Source organism: Calliopsis andreniformis, chromosome 2 (assembly GCF_051401765.1).
Source record: "Calliopsis andreniformis isolate RMS-2024a chromosome 2, iyCalAndr_principal, whole genome shotgun sequence".
NCBI lineage: Eukaryota > Metazoa > Arthropoda > Insecta > Hymenoptera > Andrenidae > Calliopsis > Calliopsis andreniformis.
The window spans coordinates 1,370,807-1,395,479 of record NC_135063.1 but is presented as its reverse complement, the minus strand read 5'-3'; the positions used below and the strand labels follow the sequence as shown (position 1 = coordinate 1,395,479).

At 31.9% G+C, this 24,673-nt stretch overlaps 2 protein-coding genes across 6 annotated transcripts in view; both read right to left on the bottom strand.

Moving 5' to 3' along the window:
* Window positions 1-3,074: 3,074 nt before the first annotated feature.
* On the bottom strand, window positions 3,075-17,585 carry Mekk1 (mitogen-activated protein kinase kinase kinase 4). Its single transcript, XM_076386518.1, has 18 exons — window positions 17,351-17,585; window positions 15,056-15,190; window positions 12,724-13,003; window positions 12,428-12,619; window positions 11,466-11,656; window positions 10,972-11,388; window positions 9,626-9,871; window positions 9,321-9,542; window positions 8,842-9,258; window positions 8,649-8,756; window positions 8,417-8,576; window positions 7,902-8,355; window positions 7,454-7,816; window positions 7,188-7,375; window positions 6,934-7,102; window positions 4,157-4,279; window positions 3,933-4,084; window positions 3,075-3,854 (listed from the first exon to the last, which is right to left on the bottom strand). Exons 1-18 carry the CDS (start codon window positions 17,428-17,430, stop codon window positions 3,666-3,668), a joined length of 4,086 nt encoding a protein of 1,361 aa, XP_076242633.1. The 5' UTR covers window positions 17,431-17,585; the 3' UTR covers window positions 3,075-3,665.
* Window positions 17,586-19,251: 1,666 nt separating this feature from the next.
* The window catches only part of Moe (moesin), a 56,492-nt gene continuing 51,070 nt past the window's right edge, over window positions 19,252-24,673 (bottom strand). For all 5 annotated transcript variants that reach the window (XM_076386473.1, XM_076386455.1, XM_076386446.1 and 2 more), the window contains 6 exons: window positions 23,513-23,785; window positions 23,056-23,385; window positions 22,694-22,936; window positions 22,443-22,618; window positions 22,144-22,360; window positions 19,252-22,056 (listed from right to left, as the gene is read on the bottom strand). In XM_076386473.1, the coding sequence (XP_076242588.1) occupies window positions 21,892-22,056; window positions 22,144-22,360; window positions 22,443-22,618; window positions 22,694-22,936; window positions 23,056-23,385; window positions 23,513-23,785 (1,404 nt within the window). In that variant the 3' untranslated portion in view covers window positions 19,252-21,891. The remainder of the gene's footprint in view (window positions 22,057-22,143; window positions 22,361-22,442; window positions 22,619-22,693; window positions 22,937-23,055; window positions 23,386-23,512; window positions 23,786-24,673) is intronic.

Below are 24,673 nucleotides of genomic sequence, written 5' to 3'. Positions count from 1 at the left end.
TATCACACTTCCTACGTAACACTTTTTACGAAAGGAGGCAATAAAACGTCTCACGTTTCATGTATTTTTCACTATTTCGAAATAATTTTATGCGATATTTACTTACAGACATATAGGCATATTGTATTAGCACATTGCGGTCGTATCAGGTCAAAAACTTATGTTTACTGAACTAAAAACAGAAGTAATCATAAGTACCATTCAAGTTCCACGAGAAGTCCCATGGAAAGTATTACCCTTAAGCCATTCCGTGAGATATCTTGTAAGATACGAAGTATACATTCTTATATTCAGTATTTGACGAGCAATTACTGTCGCACGAAAAAATTTGTTCATTTTTCATTTAATTGCTTAAAATATCTTTTAATATACAGCTTTACCATCATTTAGACTTTTAAACAAGAGATATCTAAGTAAGTTGTACTTAACATATTGTATTTCATAACGCAGTAATTAAGTGCACAAATGGAAATTTTCATTTTACTATTCTCATTTTATATTCATGGTTTGTAGTAATCTCGCAGGGATCTGATAGGTTTGTGCGAGTATAGCGACCTAGAGAAATGTTCACTGTCATTTAAGAAAATGCTCTCCGTTTGCCGAATGATCGTATAGCATAAAAATATTAACGGATATTCTCACGAACAGAACATCGAATATAGAATGTGTGGTTAGTTAATGTTTAAAGTTTTAAAGCGATTTATAAGAATTTTCTGAAACAGGGTGTTTGGTATCTGGTGATACAACCGGATAGTATGTAGGTAATTTCACATGTAAAACTAAGTCAAAAAAAAGATATAACATTGTTTTGTTTTCCAAAAAATTGAGTTTGCAAGTTCGTCAAAATTATATAAGTCTACGCGCACATTGAATGCAGAATGACAGGATAACGCAGAACAGTACAGTTTCTTTACTTGCATCAAATAGATGGAATGATAAAATTAAAAAAAAAAGATTACCTTTCATGAATTTATAATTGACAAATTGTTGGAAATGATGTCCCCGTTACGTTGTTGAATATTCTTTTTGTTAAACTTTTACGGAAATTTTGTACGGTATTGTCTAGCTTCAATTTTTCAAACCCTCTAACAATTTTTTTTTAATTGTTCAACATTCATAAAAATATAACACCAGCAATTTATATGAGCAAATTAAGTAGAATAGCAATGTTTTTTCAATAAGACACTCAAGAGGAAAAATACTCGAGTGAAATCCATTGAGTTGAAGTTTGATTAAATGTATGCATACTCAGTGAACTTTTAAACTTGATTTTCTCGAAAACGAAGCCACAAACGGAAAAATATGATTCTTTTTTTCTTTACTTATTTTCATATGTAAAATTACCTTCCGTTCTATTGTACCACCAGTTACCCTATACCTTAGATATTTCGTATAGGGCAAGCACATGGCCACTAATTAAAGACCGCAATAAAATGACTGATCAGCAATGTATAAACCAGAAATGTATTATTTGTAAGAAATATGTCATCATGTCAAAGCATGGATACTTCAATATGTGTCTATATTTAACAATGTTAATTTCAATTAGTCAGATTCTCTGATAATAGAGATATTGCTTTATCGTACAGTATCTACGATAGACGTAATAAAAGGGACAGAATACGCGCGTAGAGAACTAACCTCGTTAAATAGAAAAGAGATTTCTAGCGCACGGACCTCGTCTGTCGCAACACATTATAAACGTGGCCAATCGTTCGTGTGTTGGCGCCCGCACAGTAAACTCTTGTCCAATTCTTAGGTAGGTCAGCGATTCGCCTTTCTCAACGGACCGGCGAACGTTGATAATAGCTCTATCTGTCTATCACTAATATTTCTACGTCTAAATAACTACTGTAACTAAAGCTACTTCTTCTAAGTACTCCAACTCTGTCGATAGCGAAACAATTCGACTCTCTTCTCGGAATGTATCACTCATTTGCTGCATCTGTGACACTAACTCAAAAAAAAAAGAACAAATTTTTGAGTCATTAGTATAGAAAGAACAATTCTTGCACCAAATGACGATATTATCTCATTTTCCTGAAAATTATGATTTTTAATTATGTCACTGTACCGTAAATGAGTGATACAAGAAAATGTTATTAGTCGCCACTATCCTTATTACGCTGTCAGATTGTTATGCTCACCTTGTTGTATTAGGCTACTGTAGCTTTCTGTAATTTACAACTGAATGATAGATACATATGTGCATACTAGATACAGACCTACCATGTACCATAAATATCTGTTGACATTATTCATATTTTACGAAACTGTTCACTAAAGCTTTATTGTAACTGTTTCCATTAAACATACGTTACAATTGAAACTTGTCATCGAGTCGAGTATAAATGTTTTAGCGAAAACAAAATTCCATTTATATAGTCGTTATGCGATCAGTTAAGTATTAGATTAATCGGGAACGTTTTATATTCAGAGTCTAAGAAAACTCCGCTTTACCTGATATCACAGTATGAATCTCTAAATAACGCGAGGAATTGCGGTGGTTCCTTGTACTGTTACTAATGCAAATTATATATAAGTACATATACAACTATGCATACATGTACACGCACATACATATCAAGTAAACACGCGTATGTGGATATAATATATGAGAACTTATACATACACGTTTTTGCGCATATACGTATGTACAATATATGAAAGTGTTCTGTATTAATCTTTATGATGCAAAAACCTATTATATTTAAGGTAAAATAGAGAATAAATGTCACGCAAAAATTGCGATTGCACCTTTGCGGCCAAGAATATCGCGCATATCAGGCGAAAGCCATTAATAGCGACGATTTTATCGAACTTAGGACATATTCCCGTAAATCGATAGAATTGCTTAGGAAATAAAGTTAACTGAACCAAAGTAATACATATCGGTATGTTCAGTTGAACACTATTTCTATATAAAGAAACTTTCAAACTTCGTACGAAGACTACTGTTATTAGCGTAAAACTATATGTATGCATTATAAAATTGTGATAAATGTGATAACGATCGTAAAACTCCGACCAAACAAAAACGGTCGCGTAGTCGTCTTCGTATGCAATATAACTAAAGGTTATTAAATTCGTAAATACACTTCGCTTTCTGTTAACACGGAAAGTATACACGGCATACCTCTGTAATTAAATAATTCCAAACAAGTGTATTGTATTATGTGTACGTTTCTTTGTGCAAAAATAAACACTATTGTGACACCAGTTTTTATTTCTATTTTATTATATGTACATTTTAAAGTTTATTCCAGTCATAGTACATGTCTGACTAAAAATAGATAATACATTTTAAGTATTATAAAATAATTTAAAATACATTCATAAACGTATTAAATAAGTATCTCTCCTCTCAGGGATTGGAATGTTACAAACTTGCATTAAAAAGTGCACAAGTATTTTAATATGCATAAAAATATTATTCGTATCGAAGCTATTTAAAATGCCTTTCTTGAGTTTTAATACTGAGTAGCCACTTTTTTGAATAAATTAAACACCTAGATTTCATATCTATCGATATGATCCTACTAGGAACTGAAACTCTAAGTTACTTTTGAAATTAAACGGATCGACATATTTAACCTGATACAGGTGATAAAATTTTTCCAACATTTTTCATTCTTTCGAATTGAAAGAAAATAATATACTTTACATTATGCTTGATGGCGTAGTACCGTTAAATCAGCATTGACATCTTCGTATGCTTGAGCAAACGGTAGCGTAGTAAGTAAGGCATTTGCAGTTAATCGCTTTTTTGGATCATGTTGTAGACACTTTTTAATTAAATCGATACCTTCGACGGAAAGACTTTTAGGCAATGCTGGAGTTTCACCCATTCCCACCTAGTTTATGTGTAAAAAAATATTGTAAAACATGTACGAAGGAAAATATATTAGACAAAGGTAAGTATTGTGCTATACCTTGAACATAATTTGGTAATTGGAGTCATAATCTGACCAAGGCCTTCGACCACTAGCCATTTCTATAACGCAACAACCAACTGACCAAATATCAGCAGCTCTACCATGACCTCCAGTTTCAGACTTCATAAATACTTCTGGTGCCATGTAAGCTATATATCAAAACATTAAATTAATTTCAGAAATATATTACGGTATACAGAAAGATATTCCTCCTTACTAACCCTGAGTGCCAACAAAGCTTTGTAATTCACCGGGCATAGTCGTGTGTGCTTTAATTTGTACAGCACTTCCAAAATCACCAAGTTTGAGGCAATTACCTTCATCCGTTAAAAAGATATTTGCAGCTATGTATAAAATATAAATATTAATACATGTTTAAGGCTAACACTATTTGCATGAAACATACTTCCTATTGTTTCATGATATAGAATAGAAGAGTAATAAGATTTTCAAAAATAGATCCACAAAATTGGAAACTATATCAGTTGTTAAAAATGGAGATGCCAGACTTTTATGTTATAGATATATATCAACTGACACTCTAACTGTTATTCTTTATTTTAACTGTATTCTCTCGATAGCGGGCCTCTGGAGCTACGCGTTTTAGTCTATCCCCACTTCTAGTGAAGCGGCCACTTGAATCGAGTAGGATTCTGGTGTCGATTTGCCTATACTAGTACATAGTAGTTGCTTGATTGAGAGCCACGGCTATCCTCGCTACCTCGTTTGATATCTGCCGCAGAGAAACCAATTTTTGGAATCATCACGCTCGAACCCGACACCCAAGAACAAGGAGGCTATAAAAGACAAGGATAGCATTAGTGATTAAGAGTAGGAAAAATTGAAGTTTTTTATTTGCAAACGGATTTTAATGCAAGTTACCAATTTCTTGTGGTCTCCCGATGAAAATGATACCAAACACAATATGATTCCGATTATTTATAACAAAGATACGTAAAACTTGGTTTCTAGAAAGAAAGGTCATGCTTGTCTGAGTATAGAATGCTACGAAAAGTACTCCAGTTTACTAATTAATTCTCTATTATTCACTCTTTTGCTTAAACAAATAGTTTTCGAAAATGAAATAAATTAAGAGCTATTACACTTTCAAGAACTATTCGAAATTTGTAGCAAGTATGTATGCATAGTGGTAAATATCCCGGTTGAAATTGCTAGATATCCTTACGAAAATTTATTTAGAATCTAACGATCCTTACTCACGGAAAAAAACTAAGCCAATTTCGAATAAAAATATGAATGTATATATGTATGTTTTACATTAGTATATAGTCATATATGTAAAATAATATACATATATAAAAAGGATGAATAATGTGTAGCAATTAGTAAATCAGAACACGGACGAGTAAATTCTTTCTTTCCACAAATTAAGTTATTAAGTACCATTGTTATAAATAATCGGAATCATGTCGTGTTTGATATCATTTTCATCGGGAGAGCACAAGGAATCGATTGGTGTTACTTGCGTGAAAATCCGTTTACAAATAAAAAACTTCAATTTTTCCTATTCTTAATCCCTAATGCTATCCTTGTTTTTTATGACGTCATTGATTTCGGACGTCGGTGAGACCCTTTTTTTTGGCTTCTGCTGTCGTGTACCAAATATCTCCACGGCTGAGAGCAAAGGAAGCCGAATCGACTACCAGTCACGATAGAGGCTCGCGCTCAGATCCGAGCACGGCTCTCAATCAAGCACTACTACTATACCTGGGTTCTGTATAGGTGAGACAATACTAATGTATTATTAAAATTTCTTTATTTTTAGTTTATCATCAATGAAAATTTCACAAACTGATTGGTAAGATTTTTCTGATTAAAATGATACCAAATAGGATATAATTTCGATCATATTTACTTACTAATGAACGAGAGCATTTTCCGAACACAAGGAATGAATTTGCCAATGTAAGTACAATATATAAGAAAATCAAAAGCGCAAAAACGTTTCCTCTACACGTTACGAGTTTCATAAACCGATTTTGCCCACTTTGAACTGTTTTGCTTTTCGTCTCCGCTGTCACTTAGCGGTTTTTTAGTTCTGATGTTACAGCAAGTGAAAATGAAACCAAGCATGACATAATTTGGACCATTTTTAAATTATGAAGAGCGATATGTATGTAATGAAAGTAATGTTAACATTCGTTAGACAAATAAATATAATTCAAATTATATCATGTTTGGTATTATTTGAATCACAAAATTCTCCCGAATATGATGATGAAATTTTTATTTACAAAAAACCAAAACTGAAAAAATATATACTTTCTAATAACGTTACACTAGTGTTGTCTCACCGATACAGAGTCATTTAAATCTCTTCGGGACCTTGACTCTCAGTCCCTCTCTCTCTTTCAATCAGTCCTTTTATGCAAGAAAAGCAAACCGCCGACCCTCATTCCGAAGTAATCTGATGCTAAAATTCATAATACCTACTCGATAGTGGGACCGGACCAGTCCCAAAGTTGGTATCACTAACGCAAGAATACTGTATGACTACTAATTAACAGCGAAAAATATGCACTTATATGTATGAAAACATCAATGAACAAGAAAATGTCAAGAAAAGTGACATTCGGATAAAAATATACTTTGCAACGTATCCATTATTTGGTGTCATTTAAATTACATATTGCAAGTAGAATAGAATTGCATATAAAACTGCATTTATCGTATTCTATTTTATTCATTAATCTGTCCTAATATGAACTACTTTACAAAGATGCAAAATTTCACATTCTATTACAAAAAAAAGTAAAGAAAATTTTAAAAACTTCTATTCATCTCTGTCAACTAAATATTTTCATTCTATTGTACATCATTTAATAGCACCAAACTAATATTGTTCGAACTTTTGAATGCAATATGTGTTAATACGTCAAATAAATCGAATAAAATTAATAATTATTAGGCTTGTTAAGAATTTTCTATATACACACAGATTAATGCATTCTAAATATAAAACTAATGTTATACTTGCTTTTAATATCACGATGTACTATTCCATGAGAGTGAAGTACCGCTACAGCTAAGAGAAGCTGATGAGTGTATTTTCTAACTAGTGATTCTGGTAAACCATTTCCGCTACCTGCTACTAGGCTTTCTAAAGTTCCTTCGGCACAAAATTCCATAAAAATTAACATTTCTTCCTATAACAGAGATAATATCATTGATGAAAAATTGCTAACACAAAGGAACTGCTATATATATAATATTGTATGTATATAATCATACACGATGAATTTCTAATCCATAGTAGCGGACCAAATGTTTGTGTTGAATTCCTTCAAATATTTGTAATTCTTCGGCAATACGTCGAATTGCTCGATGATCACCTGGTTGTATCTGGACTTCTTTCATAGCTAACAATTCTCCAGTTTGGTTATTAACTACCGTATATACTTTACCAAATCTTCCTTGACCTACAATTAACAGTTTTAGCATAATGTAATAATGCGATATCTAAAAAATTAATCTATTCTCATAGACATCAAATTTACCAATTTTAATGCCTCTTTGCCAGGTAAATGTAACTCTTCTCGCTTTGATACGAATTCTGTCAACAGCTTTCCTATCTGTAACTTGTCCAATGAGTTCTCCACTTCTTAGCCTATCATCAATTTCAGACTCTACCTTTTTTATGGCATGCATAACTCTTTCTTGTCTAGATATACTACGATTGGGTGTAGTTATGATTACAGACACATTTCCGTCTACTACATTTGGCGAGGATGATTTTTTGCTATTTAATGAGGTGTCAGAAGATTTAAAAATATCTTTAGGTTTCTGAGAAAGACTCAGACTTGCTGTTCTACTTCTGTGACAGGGCGATGACGCTCTTGAACGGGATAATCTTTTCAAATCTGAAATGAGATATTTCGCAAGATAATATCTAATTATAGGGCAGAGGTATAATTGATATAGACACATATGCATATAAACTCTCACTCTCTGTTTCTACGTTTGCCGCAGGATTAGCGCTTCCAACAACGTGCGATATGCAATGATCCATGCATGTTTTTAATTCTTCAAATTCTTCATCAGTTAAATGTTTGGTATAATGCGGTTCGCATACCGTAATTAAAAATTCGAGACCTTGATTAGCCCATCTGGGTCTTAAGCCTCTTCCACGTTCACATCGTGTTCTAACAAATTCCATCCACAAGAGAGCAAAAGAAACCAAACTTCGAGCCAAAAGAGCTTTCTCTTCAAGTGCAAATAATTTACACGTTTCTTTATGGTAGTCAAATCCCATCCTATAAGCTTGATGAAGAATTTCTCTTATTCTTGAACGCATAGCATATATATCACACTCAGCCTTTGGTTCTTCTGCTTGTTCAAGATCTCGTTGGAAAGTTTCAATAACAGATGTTATCTGATATCTCAGATCCATGACTGTTTCCTAGAAACATATGCTGCTTTTATCAAGCAAAATTTGAATTAAAATTTTTGGTAACTCTTACCTTTAAAGTTATTAACGCTCCTTCTAATTCTTTGTTGAAAACTGGCCATTTTGTAATGTCACATTCTAAACATCTAGCGAGGACGACACTCTTAACAACTTTCTCTCTTGCTTCCACAAACATCCCTTGCCATTCGCGACCCACGAACATAACTTGTAATCTGAGCCAGATTTTACAATAGAATACATATTTATAAAATCATTTCTAGATAAATGAATAAATGTTCTCTTACTTGTTTAACCAATCATCATCATTCCAATCTTCTGTACTCTCCTTGATTTCTCGAGGTCTCTCATTAAGGAATTCTTTAACTTGTTCTATCATCATCTTTGCAATTTCACTAGAGATAAGAACATAAAATAACATGAACAACATTTAGTCGATCATAAGATGATATAGATAATATCTACTAAAATAACACCTACCAAAATCTAACACCAGCAATTTGAAATCCATCTGTTATATTTCCGGCAATTGATTTTACAAATATCCACTCATCCATAATTAAATTCTTATGAAAACTGTCATGCTGTACCATATCTACCCATTGTTGTAGATAATCAAGATAAACTTCAAAAACAGCTTTCAGACTTTTATCAAAATCTTTTACATCTTCTTGAAATAGATATTCACAACTATTATCATCACTAGCTACGGCAGCAGAGGAATGAGCAGCAAATCTATCACGATGAATACATGCAATTCTAAGGCCTTCTCTAAGTTCACGCATTAGTTGTCGAACTGACAGTGGACTAGGTTGTTCTGGTTTTTGTTCTAATCTCATTCGCAGAAATTCGTGAACAACGTCTAATGGTACACGAGAAAGAAACACGAAAGCAGCTCTAAAAACAAAGTATGTTTCATTACTTATTGTAATAATGAAAAAATATAAACAGTATTTTACCTGTACGATGGAAGATTTAATTCTATTGCTTCAGGACTCCACACACCATATCGACGCAATTCTTCATCGCCTTCATATTCTTCGTTTAAAGCATTATTTACATTTACATCACTTTTTTCTAGTGTCAGTCTTGCTTTTCGTAAAATAGAAGTATGCAATCGCTCTAAAAAATTTAGACTCTTCCCAAGGCCTCTAGTTTTTAGTACATCTTCAATATACTTCCTAAATATACAAACAATATAAGTAGATAATTACAAATGTTATCATTTAATCGTAAGAACATGCAATAGTTTTTCAAATCTTACCTATATGCTTGCCGATCGAACTCAACTAAATAAAAGTCTAGTCGATCAATTTTCTCTGTATCTATGCATGAAAATGATGTTTCAGGCGTAGGAGGCCATGACTGTACAAAAGATAAGCCAGTAGAAGAATTAGTACTATTATTACTATCTGAAGGGCTGGAACTTTCTTCTTGTTGGTTTGATACTTCAAATCGTATCAAACTTTGTCGTTGCTCTAACGAATCGACCGTATCTGAAGATCGTGAACTGAAATAAAACATAAAACGATTAATCTTTTCCAAGTATTATCATGCTTGTTATTATGCGGTATTTGACACGACAAATGTAAGTTACTAGAATATATTTTAGAGACTTCTTACATGTTTCTTATATGTCACAGTGGAAGTAGATGATTCAATAAATGTAAACAGCTACTAGCGATGGTACAGTTTCACAAACGTAATTAGGAAATGTATATAGAATTCTTTGTTTTAGATTCACTAAAGTTTATGTATCTTATTTATTCTGTATTAATGGTTATTGATTATGTGTAACCCTCCGTTTATTATGCCGAAAAAGACATTTAACTGTCGGAGTTAAAGAGTTAATGAAACAATTTCGTTTGGTTAACACTGGTTGGTGTATGCGTGGAATGTTCGATACGTGATTAACTTCTTCCCGTCGAAGTCTAGGAATCGTTCGGCAAAGCACTTTTGTCGTTACGGTCGAGAGCCAAATAATTCAAGTACTGCGATCGAGAACACTACGACTAACCAGGTATCTATGCCTCTAAGTGATCTGACGGGAAAGGATTAATACTGGATGGTAGAATACAAAAATGTAATATAAAACATTCCTTTGGCGATCGAAATTACAAGTACCCCATATTGCATCACACACCTTTTTGCAAATATCTCAAAAACTAAAACCGAATTATATATAACCGGTTATTATATAACCGGCAGTTATATGTGTGGAAAAAAGTTGTTTAAAATGTTGATCTTGATAACATATTTAAAGGTCATCAAAATCGTTGATGTGGACCACTTTATATATAATTACCATCAATTCTTGTTGAATTAATTAATTCATTTTTTGGTTTGATTTAAGTTAGTTTTTTAATCCAACTCTCATTAGGCAGCCGGTCAACAATTGAATGGATTTGGTAAATTATAATAAGCTACATGTTTACTGATAACGTTAATAAAGGTGTATATTCACTAGTAAAAGTTTACATTTGCTGACTTCCCACTTCCACTGTTACATATACTAAAACAAAAATTTTAGATAAATTTCCTATCCTAACATGCAACAAGTTTTCAGCCTATCAGTAATTATGTACTATATTAATATATTATTTTTTGTACCTTATTCCCGAATCTCCAGTTTCGTCGTGTTTTTTCTTGGTATGCAAAATCATAAGGAGTCTTCCCAATATTTGTAATTTAAGTCGGTGGTGTTTGGTCATATTATACCAAAGGCACATTGCTTTAACTCTGCCAGTAAATTCTGGACTTTTGTACAAAGGATAATGTGCAGCCATAGCGTGTGACGAAGGATAAAGCGCTTCAGCTGCTTCCAATCGTGCCAATAAACCTTCTACTTGTTGTAAAGCTTCTCCCTGTGCTCGTGCACACGCTCTACAATACATTGACAAACAACCTGGACAAATACCTAATTCTATAGTTGGACTAAAGCCCGGATTCGCTTCTCGATCACTGCACGTATCGTTTACATTGATCCATGGTATACTATTCTCCTTTACCCCGGCAATTGGATCGTATCTATAAGTAATACACAATAATATAGTACTATTTTAATCTTCTACATTTAAAATATAAGATACCTTTAAATAATTCACCTGTATTCCATTATTTCTGTAAGTAAACCTTCCACAGCTTCACGCTGTTTACATAAATACTCATCTTGAGCCATCGGATTGCGATCAGCATGGTGCGCTTGCAATTCCAGCCATATCAAATCTTTTAATTCATTTTGCCAACGTGTTTCTTCATGACTCATTTGACGACGACAATTGCGCTCTGTACTTCCCTATTAGAGAATAAAAAATAATATTATACGTATGTATGAAGATCATGTTATTATAGTATTTGAACTATAGGTATTAATCCTGATCACACAACAATATGCATACAAAGTAGCGTATAATAAAACACCATTTTCTTCATCCAAACTATAAAACATTTCGTGTTCAAAACATTTTATATTTCAAAAACATGCATAAAAAGATAATCAGATAATAAAAAATGATACTTTTAGATAAGAAAGTGATTTATATGCAACTCTATACAAAAATATATACAAATGAATCCTAGGAAAAACGTGCGATGCTGCTCCTTGATGATGCATTTTTAATTATAAATTTCAAATAGACTGATTTGGTATTAACATTTAAATTAATCAATTTTCTTTAATATCAACGATATGTGTATATCTCTTCTTTACGTAGACACAATACTGATGAATTAAATGCATATAAAGCTATTTATTATTTGCAAGTGCTTCACATTAGTAAAGTTGAACGCAATTAACATGCATTATCCTATTTGAAAATAATTTTTGCGGCAATCAAAACTGTGTATGTACTAGGGCACGTAACGAATGACGCTTAACATGCGCATGTCGTACGATAAAAATTCACGAACAATCTTCTGTCGAAACGTTAAATATCTCTGGAATAGCCACTACTGTCGCGAATGTGTTAGACAACTGTCGTTTAACTTAATACACCACTGTTTCTGATAATTAGGATGTAATAAGTACAGAAAGCAATGACGTCGCGATACAAAAATATATACATACCAATCGAATAAGAAAAGAAAATGTGTCGTGAAATATTTCTCGCTCTTGAAAACTTTGCGTCTTGGGCGATTGCGCAACCAATTGGGTAGTATGTAAAATCTGAGTTTGCTCATTAACATCAGGTTCAATCTTCTTCTCTTCTATATCAACGGGCTTTGACCGCAGACTTCGAAATCTATTTCTAGTTTCAATCTGTAAACACATTCAATTAGCTTGTATTTGAATAGTAGCCAAAGAGCATATACCTGGGAAATCGTATTCTACGAACCACTTTTCGATAAACTTTGATCTCGTACCTTCATATGATTAGGCGTAGAAGCTTGATAATAATCTGATCTTTCGGCATACTGATGCGCTGCCTCTAAATCAAGTTTTAAATCCCTTTCATTTCCACGTAACAATTTCAAGCTTCTTTTACATTTTCGATTTTCGTCCTTCGTTACCTCTTGACACTTTTCGTTTTCATAATCTTTGTCCGCTTTATCACACATCTCATTAAAAATTATATTATCCAATGTATTTCGTCTGCGAATCGTTACCTTCAACGGCATTGTCTTCTCTAATGACCTAATGTCTCTAGAAACAACACAAACCACTTTAAGTATTCGAATATTATAAGATGCATACGAAGCGTGGCAATTAAATAACGAGACTGGTGTGAGAAATGTGATTTATTGCAAATCAAGTTACATTTAACTTTTATCCCCTTCAACATACTCTCCTCCCCTATCTATACACCACTGCATACGTGTCTTCCATTGTTTAAAACAATGCTGTAGCTCGTTAGTTGCCGAATGCGGAGAATGATCAAGCACAGGAATGTCCTTGTCCGCTAAAAACTGCTTCACAGATAGGGCATTGTGGGCTGGTGCATTGCCTGGTGCATTTCTGTGCTTGATCATTCTCCGTATTCGCCAGATCTCGCACCGTGTTACTTCTACCTGTTCCCAGAAGTCAAAAGTGCATCGAAGGGAACACATTTTAGGTCTGTTGAACATGTAAGAACAAAAACGGCAGAGTTGTTGAACAAACTGACAACTAATGAGCTACTGCATTGTTTTAAACAATAGAAGACACGTATGCAACGGTGTATAGATAGAGGAGGAGAGTATGTTGAAGGGGATAAAAGTTCAATGTAACTTTATTTACAATAAATGACATTTCTCATACCAGTCTCGTTATTTAATTGTCACACCTTGTATGTACATACACATATGTACAATCATCATTGAAACAAAAAATAGAACAGTTAAATATCTTTCACTAGTTTTAAGAAAATAAAAATAAACGAGTTCAGATGACTTCCAGAGTAAGGAACAATTTCTTTCTTTCTTTAAAAAAGAAAGGAAAAGAAAGAAAAGAACATCGTTTTCTAAGCCTTATACAACAATTTGCACTCACTGTATTTATCCTTTAAACACACTTGAATTTTGTGTAACCAATTTTTTTTTCTAGTCTTAAAACAGAAAAAGAATAATTATTTCTATTTTTTACAACTCAATTTACATATTATTATATAATACTATACAAAATATATTTTCAACAAATAAAGGATACAAAAATTATTCCAGACCAAGAATAATTTTTTAAAATTAAATACAAAAAGTTATTTAGTTTGTACACAGAACATTTTCGTATTTTATAACTTTTATTATTGTTTAACCGTGAGTTTTTAAATAATATCTAAGCATTAAGAAAAGTTAAAAAACATGAAAATGTTTTGTATACAAAACACATTTTTGCACCTAATTTTAGAGAATGATTGCTGATGAGCTTAAAGATCTTAAATATAATTTTAATTATAAGTACAAATACATAATAAAATATTAATTACAAGACTAATATAAATGAATTGAAATAGAAAACTGAGTGCAAAGTAGAGGTATAATATGTGTTTTTGTTATATCTTAAAAAGAAGTTTGGAAGACAACGATAATTTTAATATCATAAAACATAATGAAAACAATATAATTTTATTAAACATAGAGATAAAAATGAAATACATAATATGAGATAATTCAAATCATTACATATGGATGTTGGAAGATACTATGATATAAAAGATAAAAGGATCTTGATATTCCTTAATTGGATACAGCATTCGAACCTTTTTTAAAAACGAAAAAGAAAAGAAATGAAAAACATTTGGAGCATTATAACGTTATTTCAAATAAAAGCATTTGTGCATGCTATTATTAAAAAAGAAAGATTAAAACTTCGCAAAAAAAAAGGTCATACAATATTAAGATCTATTAATTTCATGTTATATTTTACCTTAAAGACAAAGATATCGAGAAGACACAAAGAAGAACGAAATTTCAGCACAGAAGAATAATTTAATTTTTGGATCCAGTGGTAAATAAAATGTGCGTACGAAAACTTGAATGTTTTCACAACTGCGCAAAAATACTATCAGACAATGTAAAAACGGTTGAGCTTGAAGTACAAGTAAAAATATGTACATAAAATGATAAATAATTTTAAGCCGTTTAATACGTGACACTGATTAAAACTGCAGCCAATTGCAAGAACGCATCCATTTATTCAAGTCGATTTGAGAAGCGAAGAAAAACAGGAAAAGCACTATACCGTTATCACTAAAAAACAAAGAATCACTAGTTGACTTACCCTCCATTAAGTTTCTGCTTCATGTATCTCTTCTTGCGATTCAGCCGAGTTCTCGGTGGTGTCTGTCCGTAAATATCACACATCGCTTGTATCGACTCATCGAATTCGCTGGTCGGGCTACTCGATCCTTTTTTGCTGCAAAGCACGAGCCGTTAGAGGCGTGAATCGAATTTCCAAATAGTAAAAGTAAAAATGTAATATTGAAATATTGTTTTATCATAGCTGTTCCTCGAATATAACGTAATAAAGACAAACTTCGTGAAGAAGAATAAAACAAAATGATTAGTCATATAATACGAAAATGGATGAAATAGAAACGATAGATAACGGTTCATTCGTCATTAATGAAGGAACTTTTACTTGAAATTGATATATGAAATAATTAAAGTTTATTTGAATCATTGTTAATGATTAAGGAACGAATTTAATATGGTTATCGATTTAAGATCAATGAATATATTTTTGCATTGCTTACTCGTATCATGTAATATTTCATTATTATTTTTCACTGGCATCTTGCACAGTTTGGTCACTTTAATTCAAAAAGTTCTACAGTACATTAATTCGGTACTTTATTAGATTACCACTAGTAATTTCGAAAATGATATTAAAACCTATATACAATTTTATTTATTTTGTAGTTAATACATAAATGCCATTTAATTTGCAAAATAATATTTTCACGACACGTATCATTTAATTTAAATGAATATAACAGTAGAATATTTTCTGCTCGTTGTTTGGTTTATTCTTGAACAGGTGATTGACCCTGGCGAAGATATCAAATAATAATAAACGTTCAAAAAACTTTTGTTCAGCTTATCGTATAGGTTAAAGAAGCTTCTTTAACCTATATTTATAAATTTAATAAGCATGCAATCGAGGGTATTATGTAAATTGGAAATAAATGTTCCATTATACATACTACTGTCTACTATTCAAACTTTTAACTATCAATTCTACGTTTCGCGCATATGTCGTCATATACGCTACGATGAAGCGAACACTGAAATGCGAAATTAAATTTTATGCAAAAAATAATATGATTAATTTAAATAAAATATTTAAATAACGTACATAACCTTACTGATGTTTCATTTCATTAATAACTAAAATTTATTTCTAATAAAATCAAATATATCTTTATGTATCAATAACACCATAGACAATTGATTTAGTATTTGCAATTTTACACATCAGCTGTAAAATAATATATAATACATATATAGGATATCTCATATAACTGCTGACATGAAATTTCTAAATTTGTATTAAATTTTACAAAAAATTGTGTTAGACAAAAGATAAACTATATCAAATTCTGCACAACTTTCATAAAGCAGAATTTTTTAAAATTTTTAAATTTTTTTCAGAAAAGTGAATGTTAACTTCTGATTTGTAAGCACACTATTCAAATATTTTAAACCAAACAATAATTCAACAATAATAAACACATTGCGAAAAAAAAACTTAAGTAGCTTAGAAAAATGATCATGAATTGTGCAACCTCGCAGTAGGTTACGCATTTAATTACCCGAAGTGTTCGAATACTAACAGTATTAAGTTCATTATTTGTAAACAGAGTTTCGATCAATGGAGTAAATTTACATTTGTTGCCGCTGAATCTAGTTAAATGTCACGTAGAAACGAATCAATAATAAATTTCGTTCCATCGTACAGAACAAATACGGAAAGTATTATACAGACAAAAATATTCAAAATTAATATATTTCATAGATTTTTCAAGAATTAATCACATCACGAATCATCGTCAATGGTTGTGACTAGAATACACGTATCATGAATATGCCAGGATACATACGGTGCCAGTAACATTTTTTACACAGAATGCAACTATGTATCGACATTCCTACATCTGTGTGTGATGCATTAGAATATCAAGCATTATATTACACCATTCACATAACATTAAACAGTTCTACGACCAGCGAATTACTTTTTCGTGTAATATCCAGCACTGTTATCAATCACAAAACACTGCCACTGCCACTACCACGAATAAATGTCGATGGATGAAATTTGAGTAAATGTCGTCGCTTCAGAAATGACAGTTTATTTGCGAGTGCGACGAGCGCTTACGTCTTCATTTCTACTGCAGTCTGCTGAAAAAGTTTGTCGATCTATTTTCGAAGTACTCGGAACCAGAAAATGTTGAATGAAATGTAAACAAAACACAAACATAGCACCAATTGCAAACCAAGCCGGTCCACACTTCTGCATTTCGTCTCAAAAGTACATGGGCCACGTGTTAACTGTAAGATACAAGAAACTCACCTAACGTAACCAGTATCATCGTCAGAAGAACCCGAAAATGGATTTTCAGTAGTATAGTTTTGTTTATCGTAACTCAACATTTTTTACACATAACAAGTAAATGCATCACATCCAACAACGCAGGCTCGTCGACATTTGCGGGACAACTTGGCGCTAGTGCGACATGCTTGCGCTGTTGCCATTTACGATACAAACAGGTGTTTGGTGAACGCGATTGACACGAGACAGCGCGGGTTACTTCAAGTTTCAGATTTTCTTCTAGATTTTATACAATGTAACACAAAATATGTTAATTGCTGTTCGTCACTGCGAGAACTTGAATTCAACTACTATTACTGACAGCTCTATGAGCTTAATTCGTTAATTAAATATATCAAACTAACATACAAAGTACGTATGTGTTCTACTTTATTCAGAAATAACATCTTTTCGCTTCGGAAGAAAATTATAACAAAATTTATTTGAAAGATTAAACTTTTAATGCTATAAAAAATTAATGTTTCATTGGTTTAGCCTGCTTGTAACAAATATTTGTTTTAATGTAAAAATTTATTGGTACACCATGACTAAATTAAATTTTGTCGAAATAGTATAATTACCTATGTAAATTAAATTTACTCACCTTTAATCAGAATAAAAAGAAACAAACAATTAAAAGTGACAACATTTCAGTAGAATAAAATACGAAAATTGCATCCATAAATATTTCTGATAATTTAGGATATAAAATATGATGAATCTTATTTTTAAACAAGGTATACATGAACGTGAAGGACACAATAATGATATGATAAGAAATGATTTTTTTTTATTTAAACAATGTCTAACTTTCTCAGCCAAGTACAGGAGATTTTCGTATATCCTTACCACACCAACAAAATAATATCGTTTTCAAAGAAGTACAATGTCTATGCGTTTTCATACTTTGTGTGTTTCATGTGTGTTCTTGTTTCAATTATTTAATAATACTGCTATTATTATTTTTGCAATATAAAAATTAAATTGAAATATAATTTTGTATCAAACTCAAATATATCCCATTGAATAGTTACAAAAATTTCAAGAAAAGTTACACATTTTTCTCTCACCTTATGGTTACACGCTTGGATATGTGTGACAAAGAAAAAATTATAGCACCGTGATACAATAAACGCGATGCGGCGCACCATATTATTGATAATCTCGTGAAGGCATTTAATACCAATGTATGCATACTGTAATTTTAAGCCAAAAGTTTAACAATATAAGCTGCATATTTACAGATATTATATGTGGAAAAATTGTGAAAACTAATTTTGTAATCATTACCTTTATAAGGAACATAAGATTGCTAAAATTAACGTTAGGGCAATATAAAAATTTTCTTCTGTACAAATAAATATAAAATTTCGGCAGAAACCATGTTATTGTTTGACGTAAGTATATTTAAGTACATTTGAAATGGAGACAAGGAAAAATCAGTCCATGCTTTTTAATAAAATATTACACATTCCATATGTGATGGAAATACCCCAACGTAGATAAAATATATTTCATACGAAACTTCTTTTGGAATGTCTCAAAACTTGTTTTGCCCAAGCGTTTAGTGAGTAGAATATCCAGACGAATTTTTTTTATAAAAACAGTATTCGTCTATAACTTTGAATGTTAAAGCGTGACATTACATCGTAAGAAATATTTCATTATTACTATGCATGTTTCAGAACTTTCTTAAGAGTACAAATAGACGACTACAAAATGCTTTGCTTTAATTTCCGTTTAATATTATTTCAATAGTAATAACGCTACTAGATTGTAAATATTAATAATAATAATATAATATTATATAATAATAATAATAATAATAATAATAATAATAATAATAATAATAATAATAACACTACTAATGTAAATTGTAGTATTAAATATAATCAAAAAATATCTATCCTTATTTTTTCTGTACTTTTTCCCTTCATATTTATTGTAACATGTGATGATAATATAGCAAAATATAAATTCCGATATAATGATCAATCTTCTATCTTTTACATCATCTTGCTTACACATTTAATGAAGAGATAGTATCTCATTTTATAGTAACGCTCTTTGCTTGCATTCCGTCAAAAAATTGGCAGCATTAGAGATTATTATTATTATCTTCATTCACTTCAATATTAATTCATTCCGCTGTTGTACCGCACAACTTTTTCCTTTTCTATCTTTTGTCTAAAAATAGAACTGTTTTAAAATTTATATGGCGTACCAGACAGCCATATATTACACGTTTTTCTAACATTCAGCCGTACGTACGCAACTCTTTATTGGTCCATTCTCTCTCACATTCACCCCTTTCATACTTTCAAAAATCTTGATGCCTATTATTTTCTTCGTAGGAACCGCGTAATTACCTAATGCTGAAGGTATGCAATACAAAGAGTCGCGAAATATTGATACATCTTTCTTTCTATATTGTATTATCAAATATTTGTATCTAGTACTTCAAATAAATGTATATTAATAAAGGCCACGAGTGTGTTCAATATAAAATTACTAATCAGTAGCTGAAATTCGTTCATACTAAAGTTATATATATGTATGTATATATATGTATATAAAATATATACAATATATAATTTTTGTGAATATTTTATACGTCGTGCTTAATTTCTCTATATTTATTATAAAAACGGGTACCATTCATTTTATGTTTCATATACTGAGCGGTCGCTTGTACGTTAATATTTTAGGCCAATATTATTTAAAGGTTATGTTTGTAACTCACTAAAAAACAATGCTGATTTCTCCACGCTTCTTTACAACATTAATTCACCTATTGCTTGGATTACCTTCTACACTGTAAACAGTAAAATTAACAAATCAGGATAAAATGTAAAGATATGTATAGATATATCTCGGATCGAAGTCGATCAATTAGGACCGGTTGCCAACTTTGATCGAGGGAAAAAGCACGTTTTTCTTATAACACTTAGCTCGGGTCAAACGACGCATTTTGAAAATCCAAGAATATTAAGAGCCAGGCGGAGACAAGAATAGCCCGATCACTAGTGAAATGTCAAGTTTTATATTTCTCGTTAAATCATCATTAAAACAATACCAATGAATCTTAATGAAAATGGTATTAGCTGTACTTAATACTTTTAGGAGCAAATTTTTGAAATTGTGAGAGAATGTTGTTAATCAGTTATCAATTATAGAAATTTTCATAAGTCTCGTATAAAATTTGATGAATCTATATGTCATCAGATTTAATATACAACTTAAGGGCTGTTACGTATCCATAACTCCATTAAAAACAAATTTATGCACTGATGTCACTTCAATGAAAATGTAATAAGAAATTTCAGAACTTGCCATTTCCTCTTTCATATTCATGGCTGTTATTATTCTTGTGTGTCCAGCGATCACGAACAAGTGCCGCTGAATCATAAAGAGCAACTGGTAATAAAAATGGTTCACCGACATTGATCAAGGCATAAAAATCGACTTCGATCGAAGCAATAGCCTGATCAAGGAATATCTAGTAAGTAACTGGGGCAAACAATAAACCTGTTCCAAGTAAAGTTAATAGAAAATCATACAGAAAAATTTTCTCTAGTTTTTTTTTTCTTTTTTTTTTTGTAACTTCACTTGAAAGAGTTATAGTCCGTTCCAGTTACTAGATACATCCGGTATATACATCGTGGATGCATAGCGACCGCTACTGATAGAAGTAATCTTAAATCATTAACAGAAAGGAGTGATGACACAAATAACAATACAAAATATTCCTCAAGCAAATCCTTATCAAGGACGGACAATTCGCGACGGCGTGATAAGGATCGCGATGAAACGGTAACCACTGAGAAAAAAGTCAACATATGTGGCATTACGCTCGGTGACCGACAGTAATACTTTAAAAAAAATACTGGCGCGCCGGTATTTCAAAATTTCTGTATAATACTTGGACAAAAGTAAAATAATATTCACAAATTATGTAACGCACATTTTCTTGTTATTTTAGCGAGAAATGGCTATCGTTAGAAAAAGAAAACAACATTAGCTAACAACATAGCTAAAATAACGAAGTTATTATTATGAATTAACATTAAATATATTGTAGCTAAAACAGCAAGAAAATTTCCTCGTATCATGAAAAAATATATAAACATTCTTCTTCGCAAAAAATTACTTAAGAGTGGTTAATATGGAAGCATACGTGGAAGACGGCGCAAGTTAGTCGCTCGTCGCGTTCCTTGCCAATTATTGAAAGCTTACTACTTAGCTGTACTTCAGAGTATAGAATCAACTTCGAAAAATAGTAGTATATATCGTTGTAAATTGAAAATGGCTCGTATCTCAATGTTTCTCAAAAAAAAAAAAAAAAAAAGTTATATAATAATACATTTGACATGTTTTTAAAATTGTCCTTGTATAGATCAATCAGAGAATCTACGTTTCACATACGATAGTGGTAATTAACTGTTTCCATGCGTATATGGAATTAAAGGAAAACTTAAAAGCAAAATGAAATGGGCTGGTAAATAGGCAAATAAATTCATAATTTACATGTTCTCAAATTGATCAACACGACGTTTAGTATTGCCTTTGCGAATCTCACGAAGTGTTTTATATTTGTCTCGACCTTGGCGGACGTTTTCCCTGTGAATTTTATCCATAACGGTTTCTTTCGATTCATCACGTGACTGTGCAAGATCTTGTTTTAATGTCTGAAACATTAATTTATTAAGCATATGAGGATATGCACTAAGAGAACATTAAAAATAACAAATGCACATAAAAATTAGAATAAATACCTTCAACTGATCATGTAAGCGCTCGTTTTTCTCTGCTAAGGTGCGTCGTTCTTCAACAGGATCGATTATCGATTCATCAGTTGCAAGATCTTTAGTAACATCGCCATGAGGAGCTTCATCTTCGCCTTCCTCTTCGCCTTCTTCATTTTCTTCAACGTGATGATGATGTGGTGTTGTATTAGCATGGTATGCTCGATCGGCTTCTTCTTGCCTCAATCTGTGCATGCAAAATTATCGAGTTAGGGTACAGTTGTACAGTTTTCTTTTATATGTATACAAAACAAAGAAGCATTTCATACTTGGCTGCTTCAAATTCTTCTTGCAGTCTCCTTGCTTCTGCATCTTTCGCTTCTACTTCAGATTGTATGCGTTGTACTTCTTCTTGTTTAGCTCTTATTTCTTGTTCAAGTTTAGCACGCTCTGCTGCTTCCATTTCGTTTGAAAGTTCAAGTTTTTCCATCATGGCTGTGAGTTCCTGTATGGAGCAAGAAAATACATATAAATTCATTTCTTGCAGAAAGATGTACATCTCTATCAAATGTATGCGTACCTTTTGACGATTTTCTAATTCTTCTTTAGCAGCCTGCAATTGTTTAAGTTGTTCTTCTAAACGTCGAATCATTTCTTGAGCTTCATTTAATTCGGCTTGCCGCCTATCCATCTCTTCTGCCATATTTCTAAGTCTTTCCTCGTATTCTTGTTGTTTTTTCTCTGCACGTTCTCTTGCAGCTATTTCTAACTGTAACTTTTCTCTCTGTTGCTGTTTCGCCATTTTCTCTTCCCTCGCTTGAGCCTTCAAATTTGAAACAAATCATATTGTTGTATAATCGCGAACAACACAAAATTCTATAAATAATGTAAAATGTAACAGATAGAAAAAGACAAAAAAATTATGAGCACAAAAGAAAATACCTTCATTTGTTGCACATCAATTGTGTCAGGTTTACGTCTACGCATATAAAGTTCGTGGTTTCCCATACTCAATGCCAAAATTCGTTTATTAATCTTAACTCTACTCGCAAAGAAGACGAAGTCTGGTGCCCTTTTGTCAATCGGTTTGAGTATAAATCTCTTATCGTTGTACGATATATTTCTTATTTCAGACCACGGGAAACCAATTTTTGGTGTTAGTTTGTCATCCTTCTCGTATATGTTCAAACCCAAGGCATCGACACCTAACCAGAGATCTGTCCCCTTTTTATTACGAATTTCGAAGTAATTCACTCCATACATTTCCAAATCCTACGAAAAACAAGAAGAATTAGAAAGTATCAATTAATGTCTATAATACAATAATATGAACAGATTAAATGATGAACTTAAATGATATAGTAAGTATGTATAAATACAATAATTGAATAATTGTTACCTGAGCAATTTTCAGGTATTCCATCATGGCATCCTCGCGCAACATTCCACGATGTTCTTGCCACCAATTAGTGATTGAATTTTCCCATTCTTCTTTACTCATTTTATGTTGATCTACAACACGTTGTGGTAATAAACGATCGTTCAATAAGAAACCGGCAGTGTGCGTTCCTTTTTGGTAGTCGCCATGTCTTGCTTGGACTGCATAGGAAGCTAGCAGTACAGACGTTTCCGGCGGGCAGTAGATTTCATCCGTGAGGATAGCATTCTTCACCTGTACGTAATTTATAGCATATAAAAAATAGTTAATTATTTCAACATTCTTAACACTGTTTATACTGAATGTAGTAAAGTTATCGAATAACGAAAATTTAAAAAAAATTCTTTTAGAAAATATATATCTTTTTTAAGTGAATATGCGAAAAAAATTATGAAACAAAAATTTCTACAGATTAATTTTCTGATAAAGAAAAAGATTTTATAACGTACTGTCATTTTTTTCAAGGCGGTGATCGATATTAATGGGGATCTACTTTATTTCAGTTTCGTATGACTGTTATTTAGAAGAGGTGTCCAAAGCGGACCACATGAATAACACCTTTTGCTGCATATACTCGTATATATTGTATCACTGTTGTAATGATGTAACATTACATCATTCCGTATCAAAATGTGATACAAAGATATGGAAAATTATACCAACGTTACACTGTACCCTATTATTTGTTGATACGCTATGTGGATACGCAACAAGTGAATATTTCGTTTTAAAGATTAAAAAAAGTACCAAATCATAATCTGATGTCAACCATTTTTTTATAGATGAAAGGAAATACGAAGGTCAAGTTCATTTTTTTAAATATAATAACGCGTTTTTTAATAATATTTAGGTAGCTTCTAAAGCTGAATACGATGACCTATAGCTGAAGATTATTCAAGATCGTTTAAATATAATTACAGACCAAAATCTCTGCCTGTCCACCTCTCTCAGGCACCGCTTACTTTTTACCGATCAACAGTGTATATTGCGAAGATTAACTATTGTTTGAGAAGTGAGAGGGTTTCGCACGAACAGGCAATCTTTTGGCATAGAAACGTACTGCTTCTCTCATACTTTAGGGACACACACCATACATGAGAATCGTATCAACTTTCTCCAGTT

Excerpts from the sequence above, each read along its gene's own strand:
- Mekk1 (XM_076386518.1), bottom strand. The coding sequence starts at position 17,430 with ATGTTGAGTTACGATAAACAAAACTATACTACTGAAAATCCATTTTCG. Across the intron at positions 11,657-12,427 it reads TTTCTTTTCTTATTCGATTG|GGAAGTACAGAGCGCAATTG; the intron begins GTATGTATATAT and ends ATTCTCTAATAG. Across the intron at positions 4,085-4,156 it reads AAGCTTTGTTGGCACTCAGG|CTTACATGGCACCAGAAGTA; the intron begins GTTAGTAAGGAG and ends TTTGATATATAG.